This window comes from Vollenhovia emeryi, unplaced genomic scaffold (genome assembly GCF_000949405.1).
Source record: "Vollenhovia emeryi isolate VEMERY1.0 unplaced genomic scaffold, V.emery_V1.0 DF939376.1, whole genome shotgun sequence".
NCBI classification, from domain to species: domain Eukaryota; kingdom Metazoa; phylum Arthropoda; class Insecta; order Hymenoptera; family Formicidae; genus Vollenhovia; species Vollenhovia emeryi.
In genome coordinates this window covers 32254-50240 of record NW_011966990.1, presented here as the reverse complement: position 1 = coordinate 50240, position 17987 = coordinate 32254, and the positions used below count along the sequence as shown (strand labels likewise).

Below are 17987 nucleotides of genomic sequence, written 5' to 3'. Positions count from 1 at the left end.
ATTGGAGGTGGATGTGTTAATCTAAATAATTATACCCTTTTCAACGTTGAATCTACATTTCGTAACATTGATGCAATATTGCAATGTTGCAATAGAACATTACTGAGATGTTAATTCAACATTTGTGCGCTGTATGGGTACAGAAGAAAATAAATATAAATAATAGACGAAATATCAATAAGTATGGAAATTTCACGCGGATAAGAGAACAGCAAAAGAAAATAACGCAGAAACCAACAAAAACAGAACAGGACATATTCTCTTGACAATCTCACTCATTTACTGAGGCTCGACGACGAACTCTTTTTCTCATACGCGCGCGCGCGTGGACCTTATATTCTCAATCTAATAAGCTGGACTTTCCGGCAAAGAATAGCAAACAATCTTGCTTGTAAAAACACTTTAACCATTTTACCGTATCATCCTGTAAACCGTGCTTATTATCCACAAATCCGCCGGCGTTGGCGCGACTTAAGCGCGCTAAAGTTAGAGCCGGGCCAAGTCGCACCGCCGCGCCGCGCGGATGAATGAAGGCAGATAAACGTCCGAACAATCGCGTCATTTTCTTTTCGCGCACGAATAAATAATTCTCTCGCGGTGAGAGTATATACATCGTAGCGGCGCCCCGTCCCGTCCCGTCTCATCTGTTTTAAAACCTGCCCGCGTCTGTGGCAGGCACAGCCACTGCATCCCAAAAATATCGCGGCGCGGCGTGGCACGAGCGTACGCGAAAATCCGCGCTCTGACGTAACGCACGTGCGCGTCTACCCGCGACGAAATGCAATTTATCACGTGCGTGGATACAGCGGATATTATGGAGGAGCGCGGTTTCGCCCAAGCCCGAAGATCGGAACTTAACATCTCGGAAATTCCCAGGTCAATTTATAAAGACGCAACGACCCGACGCACGAGACCTCAATTTTGTAAGACGCGGCCAAGCGTTTAATTCTGCATATCGCTTTTTCTCGGGAAAGACTCTTCGGTTTTTTTTCGGTAAAATGCAAAATGTTTAATTTATTTAAGAGTAAAATTAAGATTTACGATTGAGAAATATGTTCGTCCGATGATGATTATATCAATCGACGATCAATTGGTTACATCCATTTATATTCTGGAAAAAAGTGTTACATATAAAATGTATAATAAACAGAAAAGCGCGAGATTGAAAAGAGATCCGCATATGTCGACGGTGATATAAATTATTTAGGTACCGCATGCGTGCGCGCGTCCCTCTGTACTCAAGATCCCCGGTCTTCCTCTCCCCTCGCGGCAAAAATGCGGAACGTGATATTACATATTATGCAAACAACGCGTATCGTAGCGGAAAGGAACAATACACTGAATGAAAGTTCGATAATGAGCCACGTGCCAAGTGTATCTATGTCAACGCGGAACCTCTCGCTCTCCCTCCTGGCCCTGTTTCCTCCTGCCATCTCCGCATATAATCCGGCACGCATGGAAACCCTCGTACCGGAAAAACGTTGCGTTCTCTAAGCGAGTGATTATCTATCACTGATTATCTTGATTCAATCGCAAATCTAAAATTTCAATCGATCAAAGCTAATTGTTGAGATATTCGCTCGAACAGACTGACTCGCGCCTAATATTTAAATCACGTACAGGTAGAGAGAGAGAAAGGGGGGAGGGGGAGGGAGAGTGGGAGAGAGACACAGACACACATACAGCTTCCGGCGTGCCGACAACCGGACGGTACTTCACGGTCACCCCGTGTGAAGCGCGCGCGCGTGTGAAGCTCTTTCAAGTGCGATGCGAGTTAAGCGAATTTATTGTGCGCTTGAGATTGCTAGCCGTCCCCCGCGCGATCGTACCCGTCCGTTTGTCGTCCGGTCCTCTCTCGCCCCCTCCTCCTTTCGACACACGAAATGATCATTGCTAACGTGCACGCAACTACATCTTACACGGCTGCGCGCAATGGAAGTGCTGATTGCAAAAGCGACGCGTAGTACGTAACGACGTAGGCCACATTTTACGCCTAGATTTCACCCTCGCATTCGCCGATGTTGAGCAACGTTCTCGTCTGCACTTTAAACTTTTCTCACGCAATTCCGCGACACTAACTTTTCGAGTAAAATTGAAGGTGAGTTTGGAATATTCAAATATTTCAAATTTTTTCAATAAAAACTTAGAAATATTTGAAAATAAATAAATTCGCGTGTGATATTTAACTTGTACGGGAGAGTAAAGTTCTTTGTTCAAACTAAAAAATTCGCACTCCAACATCTAATATCGAATTCAGTAAAATAGTTTGTTTGGAATTGCTAAAACATTTTACACAAAGTAAACGTGCATCTTCAATTTTTAGAAGAACGACAATCGGTTACGTATCATTTTCGATTTTGGGAGTAATTCAAATACTTGGATACAGGTATCTTCATCGCTAGTATTGAGACTTCTATCTAGATGTGTGTGTATATCAGCTTCTTTTTGTTAGAGAGGAGCGATAACCAACTCTCACAGGTGGTAACGTCGAATGGTCGTCGTCGCGAGGATTTATAGCTACGAGCACGAGAGCCTTAAAATTCTGACCGTGCTTACCTAAAAGCTTTTCGAGATACTGACATCTGGTCTCGGGATCACCTGGGTTCATTGGTGCACCGGCAACCAGCTCGGCCAGCTCCGCCTTCACCATCAGGTTCAACCTGGCCGAGATCTCCTCGAGTCCCGCTGGAACAAAAAATGCGATCCATTAGTGATACGTAAATTCGCCAAACGTTCGCCAATAACTGCGAAAGTGGTCTAACAATAAGTAAAAAAATTCATAGTCACCGACCTAAATCATTTGTTCTGTAAATACTGTAAATATTCTTCAGGCGCTAGAAATTAGATAATTTCGCAAATCTTGTCTTGTTAAAGTGTCGTTTATAAACATAAATTTAATACAAAAGTAAATTTACAAATGCAAGAGATTTTATTCTACATCTGCGTGCCTTTACGATTTTGAAAGTGTAAATTTTTTGAAAGTGTTTTTATCAGTCTCGTTTAAAAATTTTACTTTAAATCAGAATTAGAATCTGCAATTATCAAAACTATAAATTATACCTTACAATGTATCATTATTTTCAGGTTTGAAACCAGCTAACGATAAATTTCAATATTATTATACGCAAAATATACCTATTGTTCAAATGAAATTATTGACTTTAGAGAAAATAATTGAGTTTTTCTTATAAAATTATAACAATTTTCAAACAAATTATTCACACACAAGATGCGAATTATAAATTCTTCAAATAACAAAACTGAAACAAATATCAAAAGTAAGCAGCTTAAACTTTTAATTTTTTGTTTAAATCAAAGATTTTTTACTACTAAATAGATCGAGTAGAAAACATTTGTCCACATGAAAACATATTTATATGTTATATCTGTTGGAATTTAATGCCCAGATTAATATACACGTGTATAAATTAGGCGAATCACGTCATCCGAATAAAATTTCCCGAGATGATAAACGTCGTATAATATGCATTCGCAACGCACATCGCATGGACGAGTGCAGTCGACGTGGAATGCGTCGTGGACGTCTATGGAATGCGGCTCGATTTTCTCCGGAGGCCCACGGTGTGTACGTTCGGTTCCCCTAATGGTTCCCGGCTCGAACAGTATCCCCATAAGTCCTCGATCCTCTCGCCCCTCCGACCGCTATTTCTAATCAGAAGCACCGGGTAGGCCGACTGTCAGCCGCAATCAAACGGTACCGATTACACACGCGTATCGAGCGTCCGTTTCACAGTTACCAATTATGTTCATTTTATAAAAGCATAGACGTTAAATAAGACCGTTCTTCTCTTCTCTTTCACGCATGTGAATAAAATAGACTTACATACAAGACTTTATATATAAATTATATTGTATACACGCAAATGTTGGACAAGCAAAATGAATATTGTGTAATGGGTAAATCAGGATTCCGTCTTTATTATTCGGTGTCCTGCGAGGAACTGCCCTCCTCGCCTAGACTCGCTCGCTGTTCATTTTTAATAAAAACCGATCGCGGGTGCCTCGCCGGTGCCCGCGTCGCCAACGTCGCAAAGATCGCGTATGTGCCGTATGTTAAACAAAAGTTAAACAAAAGAAGACACGCGACGCTTGCTTGAGCCAGCGCGGCACGCTGCTGCAACGTGCGCTCAAGATGGCTACAATTGAAAAACGAGACGTTTCTTTCAAAACGTACTACTTTGGCACACAATGCTTACATAGTCTATTTTCGAAAGTGTATCTTACACTTCATTACATATCTCTCAAGTTTATTAAAATAAAATTCTAAATAAAATTAAAATAAAATTAAAATAAAATTCTATGTGCACTTGTAACATTCAAATCTGATCACCTTTTAATCGAGCATAATTGAGGAACGGCTCACATTACAGTCTTTCTTTTCCTCGAGAAATAATTTTTTCACCTCCGTTTGTCGATTATCAATTTACCAATTTATCTGATTATGGTATAATTATTGGAAATAAAGAACTTTGATAACTTGGCGAAAAAATGGAAGAAGTAGCGGGGAAAAAAAAGAATATAATACTGTTCGCACCGTTGCAGTTGTTTGGAGAGGCTGACGAGAGCGATAGCGATCGCGACCTGCTTCGATAATATACACTTCCGGCGATAATGCAATGATCTGTATTACAAAGTACGATCAAAGTAACAGGTAGAATGTAGCAACGTTAACGGCACAACCGCGCTTTTATTAATATTACATAGTAATACACATAAATCACTCACACGCGGGCGGGCGCGCTCCCGCGGACGGACGCGCGCGATTATACCGTGCGTATAATTAGTATTAATTAACTATGTACATAATTCGCAAGCAATAAATATTAATGGGATTGCAATTGCAATAAAATTCTACGGATTTCGCGTGCAACACGCTCGAGGTAGCCTCGAAATGTTATTTTTATATGCGGACGTCTCTCTGAGACGCAAAACGAGAATATTATTCGAAATTTGTCCTGTAAAATCACGATTTCTGTTGCAATAATTCGTTTTTTCTTCTTCATCTTTTCGAACCATGTCCAAAGAGTCCGATTTCTAAGTTCCGTTATAATTCTGACGCTTTCAGAAATTAATTTTGTATCATCTTGTGCATCTTGTGCTTTTAGCTGCCGTGTGTGTGTTTCACTTTAAATATAAGTAGTCTCTCGCAAATTAATACTCGTAGACAGATAATGAGTTCTTGACTGCGCTTGATTTGAACAAGATTTCTTTAAAGCGTGACGTTAAAACGTTGATTAACGACATAAAGAATGAAGAGAGAGCAAAGATAAATCATATCGAGCCGGCGGCCCCGAATTGGTCGATGAATTTAGATACGGTTTATTTCTAGAAATAAATCTTTATCTGATGACGACATCATGATATCTCGTATATCACACGATTAATCTGAAACACAATGTACGATTCGCCGAGGCAGACGCGCGGCGTGCGTTTCGCCGAAAGTGTAGATTTAAGAGGCGATACACGCGCGAGTGCGCGCGCACACACTCGCTGAACGGACGAGAGAGGCTTCATTCATACGGCGTTCATTAACAACACGTGGTTGAATCGGTTCCCACAAACGTACACGCGATACGTGGCGCGATACGTCGACTCGCGGAAGAAGGCGGGGGCGGGGGGGAGGAGGAGGAAGAGGGAGAGACGAAGCGACGACGAGGAAGGTTCCTGCGAGAAGGAGTTCTGCGTACTGCACGTTATGCAAATGCAGATAGTAATGTCGTACACACGTTGCAGCATAAACGCCCGAGCCTTGTCGAGTATCAGCGATAGGGTCGTTACGCGATACTCTCCTTACGTGAGGATTACACGTGGTGTCTGCCGAAAGAAAAACGCGTATACTCGAGCAACGTTGAGGCTGACAATGAGAGCTTTCGGAATTTAACAGAACCTAATAAACGCCAACTGACAGCTACATCGATATTAGTTTTTTTACTCCTCAATATAGATGTAATATAAGCAGGGTTGGAAAGTAACTCCGTTACTTGTAACGAAGTTACAGTTACAGTTACTTTTTTTGGTAACTTTAACTTAACTTCGTTACTCTCTCTCCATCTGTAACTTAACTCAGTTACATTTTTTTTCGATAACTGGTAACTAATTTAATAGTTACATTAAGAGTTACTCGAGGGGAAAACCGCTGAGGGCATTATGGTGTACAGATTTACGGCATTACTGAGCATTACTAGGCATTTTTTGGGCATTAGGCCTTGCTTGGGCATTATAAAAATAAAATAAGAGAAAATAAGATAAAACAAGATAAGTTAGATAAAATAAGATAACAAGATAAAGTAATGCGCACTGGGCATTAGTGGGTATTGGTGTGCAAGATTTTGGTCAGCGGTTTTCCCCTCGGAGTTACTTAATATGTATTTTAAACCTCCACAGATCGCATTAGGCCTTGCGATTGCGCATAAACGCCTTTATCGACGCTTTACAATTCAAATACAGATTTGATATTTTTATCATCGCAAGAAAGTAACTGCAAAGTAACGATTCGTTACTTTTTGAGTAACTGTAACTGTGACGCGTTACTTTTCAGAATTGGTAACTTGTAACCGTAAGTAGTTACATTTTTAGCGAAAAAAGTGTAACTGTAATTAGATACTTGCATAAAGTAACTTTCTCAACTCTGAATATAACACACAGGGTTGGGAAGTGACTCTTTAGTGAAAAAACTGTAACTGTAACTAGATACTTTTATTAAGTAACTTTCCCAACTCTGATTAACACATATTGTATAACGTATCAGTTACATTGCTGTAACTGAATAGTAAATTATAATATTGATGATATGTTACCGTTAGTTGGTATTTGCTGGGAACGATTTAATTTGAATTTATTCTGGACAAGCTTTAATAACGCGAGAGATGTTCGCAACGTTCGACATTATAGTTAACTGTTTGTTAATAAAATTTCTTAGCCTATATATTCTTATGAAACAGATATATTCACAAAAATTATCGCGAGGATTTAAGAATTAACGTACTCATCTTTTGATGAATTGCGGAGGGTTCTTTCGAGCAAGTTCGAAAATATCGCAAAGAGAAGCTATGCCAAATGGGTACTGGCTGTTCGTTTTATTCACTCGGTCATGTTTATTTTTATTCATACTTTCCTAGTTTAATATTATCAACTTAAAGAGATTTTCTTGGACGCGTGAAATTGGAAATTACGTAGCTCGAGACGTGAGTGGGTCTGAAAACGTAACTCGCTCTACAGTACAATTTCTAATAAATAAATGAATGAACGGAGTTATGAATGAAAGAAGCCATCTCTTTCTTCTCGCTTTCATTTCCACCGGTATAAATCCCGACGAGGACAAATACATTTATATAGTGATACTTTTCACTTTTTAAAGTTAATTTTAATAGATCCGCTTAAAAAAATTAAGTATACATTCTGCTCAGGCATATCGCAAAAGATTAGCGAGCTATGCGAAAAGAGCCAAGTAGAGAGCTCGGCTGGTTGTTACCGTTAATCGACTCGTACCCGTAGCAATAATTGTCATACTAATATTTCGGGGTGTAGCGAACACGGAACGATGACGAGGACAGCGTAGACGACGGTACGAACCGCACGCTGGACGTTGGGGACGTCATATCCGGGCGCGATAGGTCGATCCAAGGTGAGGAGCGGCCGTGATCGGCCCTCTAATGAAGAAAATCCCGCCGTGCATTTTAAGGGACTTTCCCCCCCCCCCTCCTCTCTCTCTCTCTCTCTCTCTCTCTCTCTCTCTCTCTCTCTCGTTGACCCGCGGGTGTGTATACGTGCACGTATGTTCTTTCCGTCGACATCCCGACTCTGACAAGTGCGGCTCCCTTTGCCTCGCGAGATACGGATCCTCCCCCATCTTCGGAGGAAAGTATCGCGGATGCATAGCGATCGACAATGATTATTTCGATTACGTGAATTCCGTGAAGCGAAAAGAAAAATGACCGGACAAAAAATTAAAAACTATTGCAAAGTCGGACCCGTTAAAATATGCCAGAAGCGAATTCTCAATAGAAGCTCGTATTCGTCTGGATTCTGCGGGGGAGGGACCGTCTCGAGATTCCAAATGTTCGGGGAACGTAAGAGTTCAGATTTCTTTGTTCAAGTGATTACCTCAAGTTATCATACATAATATGTGTGTTGTATTTCTCTCGCGAATTTCTTCTTACCTGGCTCAAAGTTCCTCTTCATTCGCCGCCACTGCCTCGCGTAGACGAGAGCCGAGCAGCCCGCCACCATGAAGAATAGTATGCAGGCGCATACCGCGAGGACCAAAGCGCCAGTCTGCCAGTCCCACGGTAGATTGTCCTCGGCGACCGATTTTCTCCTGTCACGGGGATCGTGTGCCGTCTGCATCATAAAACCGGCGTGTTACCCTTGCCACGTCAACTCCGCTCTGCGACTTTGTCTCTTTCGAAAAAATTATTCAACACATCGATAAGGTTTATTATTATATTTTATTATTCACTTTCGAGACACGGCGTGAAATGCAATCGACTTTAGCAATGTGACTCTATGCCGCATATTAAACAGAGCGAAAGCGCTACCGGCTTTCGCCGACTCGGGACGCACGTTGATCGTTTGACATCTATTAACAGGGGATCGTCATTCTCTTCGATGATCTTCGTAAATCAATTAAATCCCGATTAACACGATTCAATAACTGGTATGATTATAAGGATCGGAACAAAAAATTACAATTTGTCCAATACGTACGCGTCCGTAATTTTACATGGAACCGAGTTAACTAGTTAAATCTTTTCACAAACTGCTTTCCCACTCTAGCCACAGATTATTATATCGATTAAAATTAAAATATGAAAATATTAAAATGGAAATTATAATTGAAATTAGAAGTCTTAATTAGGAGAGATTAGAGGTCTTAATAATAAAATAAAAATAAATGTGAAATTACTTTTGATTCCTGCGCGGTGAGGACCGACTCTTTGCCGCTTCCGTTGTCCTCGCAATCGAGGTTGACGAGATTATCGGCTTGCGTGAAGGACCCTTCTTTCGTCTTTTCTTCGGGGAACCGTGGGATCACGTTCGGGGTGACGGTGCCGTCGTCATCACCGGCTCGCGAGGATCTCTTCCTGGCCGTTGACGACAGGAAGGACCAGTCGAGCTCAAGCGCCGACAGCGGACCGCATATCGCATCCTTGTGAATCACGCAGGGGCTCAAGGTGAACTCGGGGGCGCATCGGGTGCATGGCCAGCATGAGGCGCGCTCGGCAGACCAGAACTCCAGGCCGGACTCGCAAACCGGATATTGTTGCTGCGACCGTGGCTGCGGCTGCTGCTGCGGCGGCTGCGGTTGTGGCTGCTGGGCGTCGGAAGTCGCGGTTCTGCCGGCGGCGGAGGACTCGCACAGACCGACGAATACCGACACCAGAGTCAACAGCAACCCGGGACAAGATTCCCTCGGCATTACCTGCGACCATCGTTACGCGCTGCTTAGACGGCTTCGATTTTAATGCGACTCGCGACTGCGATTACGATAACACCTGCGATTGTGATTGGCTAGACAGCCATTAAAATTTGACATAGCCAATCGTAATCGCCGATGTAATCGCAATCGCAGTCGCTAGTGTGATATGAGCATTAGCGAGGGGAAAACCGCTCAGGACATTGTGGTGTACAAATTTGCGGCATTACTGGGCATTACTAGGCACTTTTGGGCATTAGTTTGGGCATTAGGTCTTGCCGGGGCATTATAAAAATAAAATAAGATAAAACAAGATAAATAAGATGTAATAAGATAATAAGATAAAGTAATGCCCACTAAGCATTAGTGGGCATTGGTGTACAAGATTTTGGTCAGCGGTTTCCCCCTCGAGCATTAAGCATCGTGATATTTCTGTCTCCGCGTAAAGAAAGGAGATTCTTGTATTAATTTAGTCATACGTTTAATGGTGAACCACATTCATCCATTTAATTAATTTTAACTCTGCTCGACAAGGTATATATATGCACGATAAACTCATGAAATATTTAAATACATATGCATATAAACATAAGAAAAGTTAATCTGCATCGTAGTTGCTCATATATTTCTTGATATGTTTTTAAGACGCTAAGTTAAATAAGACAATTCTTATATGGATAACAAATCTCGTAAAAGATTGTACCTTATTCTGACAAGGAGGTGAAGGAGGGATACATTTTGGTTGTTTTCAAGATGAAGCAACAATGAGATTTATAAATCACTTTGTCATCTTTATCGTCTTAAGATTATTAAACTGTTATTTATCTTCCGGGATCCTTTCCTCCAAGAATGCAAGTTTCAAGTCGGAAATGCCGTGACGAGAAACGCATAGCTCTGTACCGTCTCTTCGTCGTGCGTATGTCGTGCGTACGCGTCGCGAACACAATGTGCGAGAGAGCCGGCGCGGCGCGACGGCCGATCGCGGTCGATCGGCGTAATTCGAGCGTATAAAGCCGCTCTTTAGGCCGCAAAAGCGCTCGGACCGTTTCCACTTCCGGCTCGTTTGCGATGTAATTACATCCGCCGTTGAATCGCGATTCATCTACGTCACAACCTCGTGGCCAGCCGTCTACGCGCTTTCGTTTCCGCGCACAAGCGAGCGTGTGCGTTTGCAGATGTGTGTGCGCGAGCGCACAGAAAAACTTTTATAGTCTGCAGATTTCGTCTGCGATCCGTATGCGGCGGGTATTGCAAGCCGCGTTCTCCAACGCATCTATCCAGCGAAATCGATCCCCATAATTAATACACCGGAAACCTACCAAGATTCGACTTCGATGTATTTTAACTGTCGACACCACTCGATGTGCCTTTTCACCACTGTCATACACCGTATACATCGCAATACATCGCAAGCGTGGCGGCAAAGGCTTCATTGTTTGTCACTCGAAATTAATATACAAGGTGTTATACATATAATACCCGTCTCAAATCTTATTTACGGATAGAGCGGGTTAGACTGAGTGAAAAAGTTCTCTACCATTTTGCAATTTTCGGAACAGTTAACGAGTTATTAATTATTAAAAATCGCTGTCTTAGCCTGGCCTACCGACCAATTCAAACGCACGGCGAAATACTGCCGTCCCACGATTGGCGTTGCTAGACGCGCGGGGAGTGATTTATGACACACGGTAACGGCCACGTATAATAAACAACTCTCCGCGCGCCTAGCAACGCCAATCGTGAGACGGCCGCATCTCGCCGTGCGTTTGAATTGGGCGGTAGACCGGGCTAAGACAGCGATTTTTAATAATTAATAACTCGTTAACTATTGCGAAAATTGCAAAGTGGTACAGAACTTTTCGACTCAGTCTAATCCGCTCTATCCGTAAATAAGAGGTGAGGCAAGTATTACAGAACACCCTGTATATACAGCATATAGAGATAAACTGTGAAATAATACGATTTGAGCATTTCATTAATCAATTGCTTACATTATATCGAAACATTAGCTCGACCCAGAATTCGACTCGATTCACGAATTTACTTTACAGCTAAAGAACCAGTTTTCGATGCGATTCGGCTAAATTAATAAAACCGTACACGCATTTTGTAATCATAATTAACGTTATATTGTAAACGCGTATGCACAATTACAGTCGCTTTTATTATCCGCGGGAAAAATTCACGCGGCTCTCATTACATTAAAAATAAATGAGAGGAAAAAAGGTGAGAAGTACTCACTAAACTCATTGTTAGCATTGTCAGCATGCGTCAGTCGACCGGAATAAACACGCGCGCTGTTTTGTGGCTTTTTCGTTATCTAACGGTGATCCGACGTAGCAGGTCCGACGGAGGAGGTACGCCTTTTTTCACGCGACTCGCGTAGAAAGGCGGGTGTTGTCTCAACGGGAGGCAGAGGAATGGATGGATGTACAAATGTAGATTTATTGAGATCCGCCACGTGTTACAGGCATGAAGAAATTTATATTTTATTTATTTTGGAAAGCATATTATTTCAGCTAAAAATGACAAATGGCGTCCAAATTCTTATTTGTGGGACTCTAGAGAGTGTATTCGGCATTCGTTATAGTCCCTATATTTAAGCTTCACCATGAATAGTTTTAAGATACTATTACATTTTGTCGTACGATATTAAAGCTAACGGCATACGATACTATTTTTCCTACTGGATTACTTACGAGAGCCAATCAGGATTTAGCCTTAAGTCACCTGATCGAAAACTCTGCAACCTGATTGGCTCTCATAAGCAATCCAGTAGAAAAAATAGTATCGTGTGCCATTAGCTTAAGATTCCGTCCAGCCAACGAAATGGTAGAGCATCTCGAGGTCGTATAATGTGAAACGCATAACTTAGATCTTATAAAGACCTTCACACACGAATCTACTTAACACGTAACATGTAAACCGTAAGGAAATCAACAGATTGGATTTGCTACTGCTTGCGTTATTGCCTTACGTTCTCGACTGTGATTGATCGATTTTCTTACGCTTACGTTTTACGTCCTTACGGAATTTTGTGTGTGAAGGCCTTAAGAGGTATCGCTCGTGTACGCGCGCGGGTGCCCCGCTCGCTTATTTCAAATCGCCGCGCCGCGCGTACGTGCGCGCGATCGCGCGCGATCAAAATGCAACGCGATGTCCCGCGCGCGATCCGCTCGCTCTCGTGGGACTCCGACCAGTCCGACCGCTCGCTCGGTTGCAAATGCAATCTTCCGCCGAGCTCATCTCTCCGTGATTAGGATGCCAATTGCACGCCTCGAAAACAATTACGGACACGAGCGTCGTTGTCGCGGTGAGGCAACGCAGCACCACTCGTGTGCAGCGCGCGGAGGAGAGACACGAATCGTTCGCGATCGCGCAACCTTGTTGCAGTCGAGAGGAATCTCTCATCTACCAAAAACTGTGAAACTCGCAATTTTCGATCTATCGCAGAATCGGTAGAATTATGATTTTCGAAACAGAATATAAAATTGCTCAATTTTAGAAACAAGAAAAATCGAACGATTTATCGTTTACTGATTGATCGTTTATTAAATGATACTCTCGTCGCTGTCCCGTCGTCGTCGGCAAATAGCATGACACTGCCACATGTGTGCCTCTAATAATAGTAACTAAAAAACTGCCCTGGCTCCAGGGAATAAGGGCCTAAACCGGTTTATACGTTCTTCAACTTCGCGCTTTATAGGTTCAGACGCGACGTTCTTTACGAGAGACGAATTGCTCGATCACGTCCGCGCCCGTGGAAATAAAATCTTTTCGGTTATAATTTGTGCAGAGTAAAAAAATAGCTCCGACCAGATCTTTTTAATCGCAATTCCAGTAGTCCTGGAACCCATTATCATTAAAAGCATTGAAAGCACTAAAAGCATTTATAAAAGCAACATTTACTCGTTTAATAAACGCTATGAACACGTTAGAAATCATTTGTATCCAGTAGTCCTGGAACCCATTATCATTAAAAGCATTGAAAGCACTAAAAGCATTTAGAAAAGCAACGTTTACTCGTTTAATAAACGCTACGAGCACGTTAGAAATAATTTGTATCAGTTATATTAATTTAATATACTCGTATCAATTACATCGATTATCTCACTAACGAGTGTTTACTCGATATAGCACGATCAAACCTTTTTTTTATTATTTATTAGATGCTACTGTGTAGCATTATTAAAATAATTTATAAGCGTGAATTCACTGACGATAACACTTCCACTTACGGGGATTAACCTGTGTTTTAAGACTAGTATGTAACTGGCGCACAGGATAAGTTGGAAAGAATACGGTATATGAATTCACTTAAATAATTTAATTTAACTGGCTACTTACACCTATGCCCGGTCCTAAACGGCCTCTTTAATTTCTAATTGATTTTATATTTTAAAGGACCTATGTTAAAATTGTAGAAAGGAAAATACAGTGTTCGCGTCAGTCACGTTTTCTTGCGTTCTTTATAATAAATTTCATTTAAAGCCAAGAATGGTTAAAAAGTGCTATTTATGTGAGAATAAAACCGAGGACATCGGTTTACATGAGTAAGTATAAAATTCATTGTTGAATTGTTTAATTACAATGAGAGCGAAGCAAAAGAGATAATGAAATTAAAAATCCATGATTAAGCAACTGATCGACCATGACTGGCGATGTTTTTAACACAGAAAATTTATTGTGAAAAATATTACCTCAGCCAGGGTTTGAACCTGGACGTCCCTTCACTCTAGGCGGGTGTCTCAACCAATTCAACCATCGAGGCATATGATAATATTTGTCGCAATAACAGTATAGATGTTGTCTACGCGTTATTTTCGACTTTTGTGAACTGCGCACCGATATGGATTGTCGGTTGAGCACAGCACTATCGGGGATACTGAAAATCGCATTTTGATTCGACAATCCATATCGGTGCGCAGTTTACAAAAGTAGAAAACATACGCGTAGACAACATCTATACTGTTACATACATCTATACATACAATAGGAGTCTCAGGCGATGAAACGCGTAAACAATCGCTCGCTGCCTGACAATTTTTCGGCGCCGTGCTATAATACACATCGCTTTCACTTCTCACTATCAGATGCCTATCGAGTCCGACCTACCGCTTTCCTCGTGCTTATTCGCTCAAATGTTTTAGATAATTACTCGATAACTATTGCAAATTTTACAAAATATTATAGTACTTTTCTGTTCAACCGTTCTACCTGTATACGAGCGGGTGGACACCTTATTCGTAACATCCTTTATATGTATGTGTACACATATATGTATGTACTTATGTATGTATGTACATACACTAGGACCGGTATTCATAGTCAGATCTTATACTCAAGATCATCGTGAATTTATCTAAAGATGCTGTATGGAACATTTCATTGGCTACGGAGTATCTAAAGATGATCTTAAAACAGTCTTGAATATAAAATCTAACTACGAATTCTGGTTCTAGTGTACATACATATGTATACGAATGTTCATATGTACACGGAAAAAAATGATGTTTTAATAAGACCAGTGTAATTGAAACTATAAAATTCGTGATATCGATAAATAACCTTTTTTAATAAAAAAGGCTTAAAAAGACTCCAAGTATAAGCGTCATCCAATCAAGAATTATATAATTTAATTATTTGGATATCTTTCATTTAAAAAAATTTTTATTTTTCCCCCCTCCAAAGTATCTTCTGTACAAAAGTAATAATATCATCAAATGGCGCCAACTAAACTGAATATATATACAAACTAAGTAGGTACTTTATTATTATATTTTTATAATTAAAATGTTATAGCCAAACAATCGAGCATAAAATTTTATCTGAAGAAATAAAGGAAATAATAATATCAATGACACATATTTTTAATACTTATTTCATAAAAATTTAATACAAATAAATATTTTATTAAAAGATCCCCTTTTCTAATTTAATTGTGGGATACATATCGATCCATTCACGACATTCTTGATTGCTATCACTCTGGGGAAAAAAAGACAGTTAGCAACCCATTTTGGGGCCCACAATTAGTAATCTAATTATTTAGATTGTTTGTAATTTTAATCTTTTACGAATTTTACCCCGCGTAACTAAAAATCGCAATTAGCTATTCTATCTATAATATATCCAAGATTTTTAAATAATACTAATCAATTCTCTCAATTAGTTCTATCGATATTCAGTAATCGATATTCACGCAAAAATAATTTTCACTTAAAAGGCACTAACCGAAATGTTAAGTTGCTTAACTACAAAAAATGGTCAAAATTTTTCCCCGAGTAGAGTTACGAACAATCCAAATAATTCGATTACTAATTGTGGGCCCCAAAATGGGTTGCTGTCTTTTTTTCCCAGAGCATTTCCAATTTCAACCCAAAATTCACAACTGCAGAGTAAACAGTGCCTCAACATAATGGAGCCAGCGTTACAATTACGAATTTATCAACGGAAAGAGGGGAATCCGCGACAGTGCTTTATGACTAACGTCTAGCTGCCGAAGCGAAAGAATACCGACGCTTGATAGGGCTGCACGTGTTCGCTTAATGACACTAATAAGACGGCTCTTTCCCTCCACCGGGTTTACACGCATTATATGCGTGTAAACAGTTTTAAAGTGACAACCAGAATTACATTTCGTCGTGGACAACGTCCGTCCGTTATTACAAACTCGAGCGGCAGCGGCAACCGTAGATGTGTGAAAAATATTTAACGTTGAATGAACAGGACATGTAAAATACATATATGTATATACATATATACGGGTGAGAATCACGTTCTCCAATTTTTCATAAATATGTCGTTCTATTCTTTCAATTGAATATTAACCCTTTAAGGACCGATGACAAAGATCTTTGTCATTTAGGAATTTGCCCAAAGGACCGGAAAAAGGCGAATCTTTGTCATGAAACATATGACCATCCTGAGGCTGAAAAAATCTGAAAAAAATGAATTCTGGCGGGAACTTATGTTTTTTAGGTTGCTGAATACGAATTTGACATGAGATTTTCGAAATTCAGAATGGCTGAATCAAAATGGCGGAGTCAATACTGTTGACAACACGGGTTTTTTCGAACAAATATATGTATGACTTTGCTATTACTTTTACAGAGATTTTCAGGGGTGCTGAAAATGAATGTTCCATTAAAATTCAGAAATTGACATTGGTGAATCTAATATGGCGGATTATACAGGATCTCCCAAAAAAGTTTTTTTTTAATTCCAACATGTCCAACAATCCAGAATTCCAACATGAAATTCGTATTCAGTATCTCGCCAGAACCTCAATTCGCGAATAATTTGTAGTTGGCACTTGGAAAACCTGAACGTAGAGTTCGAGTGAATTTATAGGTATTCTTCCTGAAAATACGGGAACGTGATCGATCCGCCATATTGGATCTGCTATCTTGAATTTCGGAAATTCAACATGAAATTCGTATTCAGCATCACTAAAAACCCTCATGTACAGATTTTCAGCGAAATATGTCGGATTTTAATTTTTGGAACTTTAGGCCCATTTCATGGATTTGGTTCGGTCATTAAAGGATTAAATTACACGACTAGCAATTCCAATTAGAGAGAATTTATTGCGAAAAATATTACCTCAGCCAGAATTTAAACTTGGACCTCTCTACACTCTAGGCGGGCGTCCCATGTAGGGTTTGCCGAGGTAGGCAACGTGGCCATTGTTTGGTCCATTATCGCATAGCCAAAGTTTAGACGCCTAAGTTCGGCCAATATTCGGCAACATATCTTGTCCCCAACATTGGTAATTCTACTTAAGGCCGATATTTGGTTCGTCATGCATGAACCTATTTTGGCATACCTAAATAAAACCATTTTTTGGCCCAAGATTGGAGATCCAACGCTGGCAGGTCGATTTTTAATCATTGTTCGGACCATCATTGACTAACTGATATTAGCAAATCGGATATAAGCCAAGATTGGCCTGCGATTGATAAACCAATCCTCGTAATTTTTTGTAGAGGTGACGCTCGTTTTCTGTGTACAATTAATATGAGTTTTGTAGGCCAATTTTAACGAGCTGGTATGCTGGATGTTTTTTTAAAAAATAAATAAAATTTTATTCTTAACTATTTACATCGGTGAATGTTTCGACTTCACTTAGATTTTTTTTCTCAACACCACATAATTGTTAAATTATAAAATTGAATAAATACATTCTAAATAGATTTTTTAATAATAAATAAGTAAAATATAAATAGATTTTTGTTAAAATATAAAACTGAATAAATAAATTATAATTAAATAGTAAATAAGTAAATAGTAAAATCGTCCGATATACATTTCTCCAAAAATAAAACGTGTAAATGATTGTCCCCCCTGTATATTAATTATAGTCATTAAGGTAAAATTAATAATAAATTAATAATAAATAGAATAGAATAAGTTAACGATTGCTGTTGGCCTCTGTCCGTCTTAAGTTTGTAGAAAAATTTTGAATTAAGTGACGACGTACTCTCCTTCTTATTATTAATTTTACCTTAATGACTATAATTAATATACAGGGAGAACAATCATTTACACG

At 40.0% G+C, this 17987-nt stretch overlaps 1 protein-coding gene across 1 annotated transcript in view; it reads right to left on the bottom strand.

The window, feature by feature from the left end:
- Window positions 1–17987, bottom strand: part of LOC105558132 — a 38536-nt gene that overhangs the window by 8641 nt on the left and 11908 nt on the right. Inside the window, exons 2-4 of the mRNA XM_012005657.1 lie at window positions 8927–9442; window positions 8181–8361; window positions 2557–2685 (exon numbers count right to left, since the gene is read on the bottom strand). Coding sequence (XP_011861047.1) covers window positions 2557–2685; window positions 8181–8361; window positions 8927–9439 — 823 coding nt within the window. The 5' untranslated portion in view covers window positions 9440–9442. The remainder of the gene's footprint in view (window positions 1–2556; window positions 2686–8180; window positions 8362–8926; window positions 9443–17987) is intronic.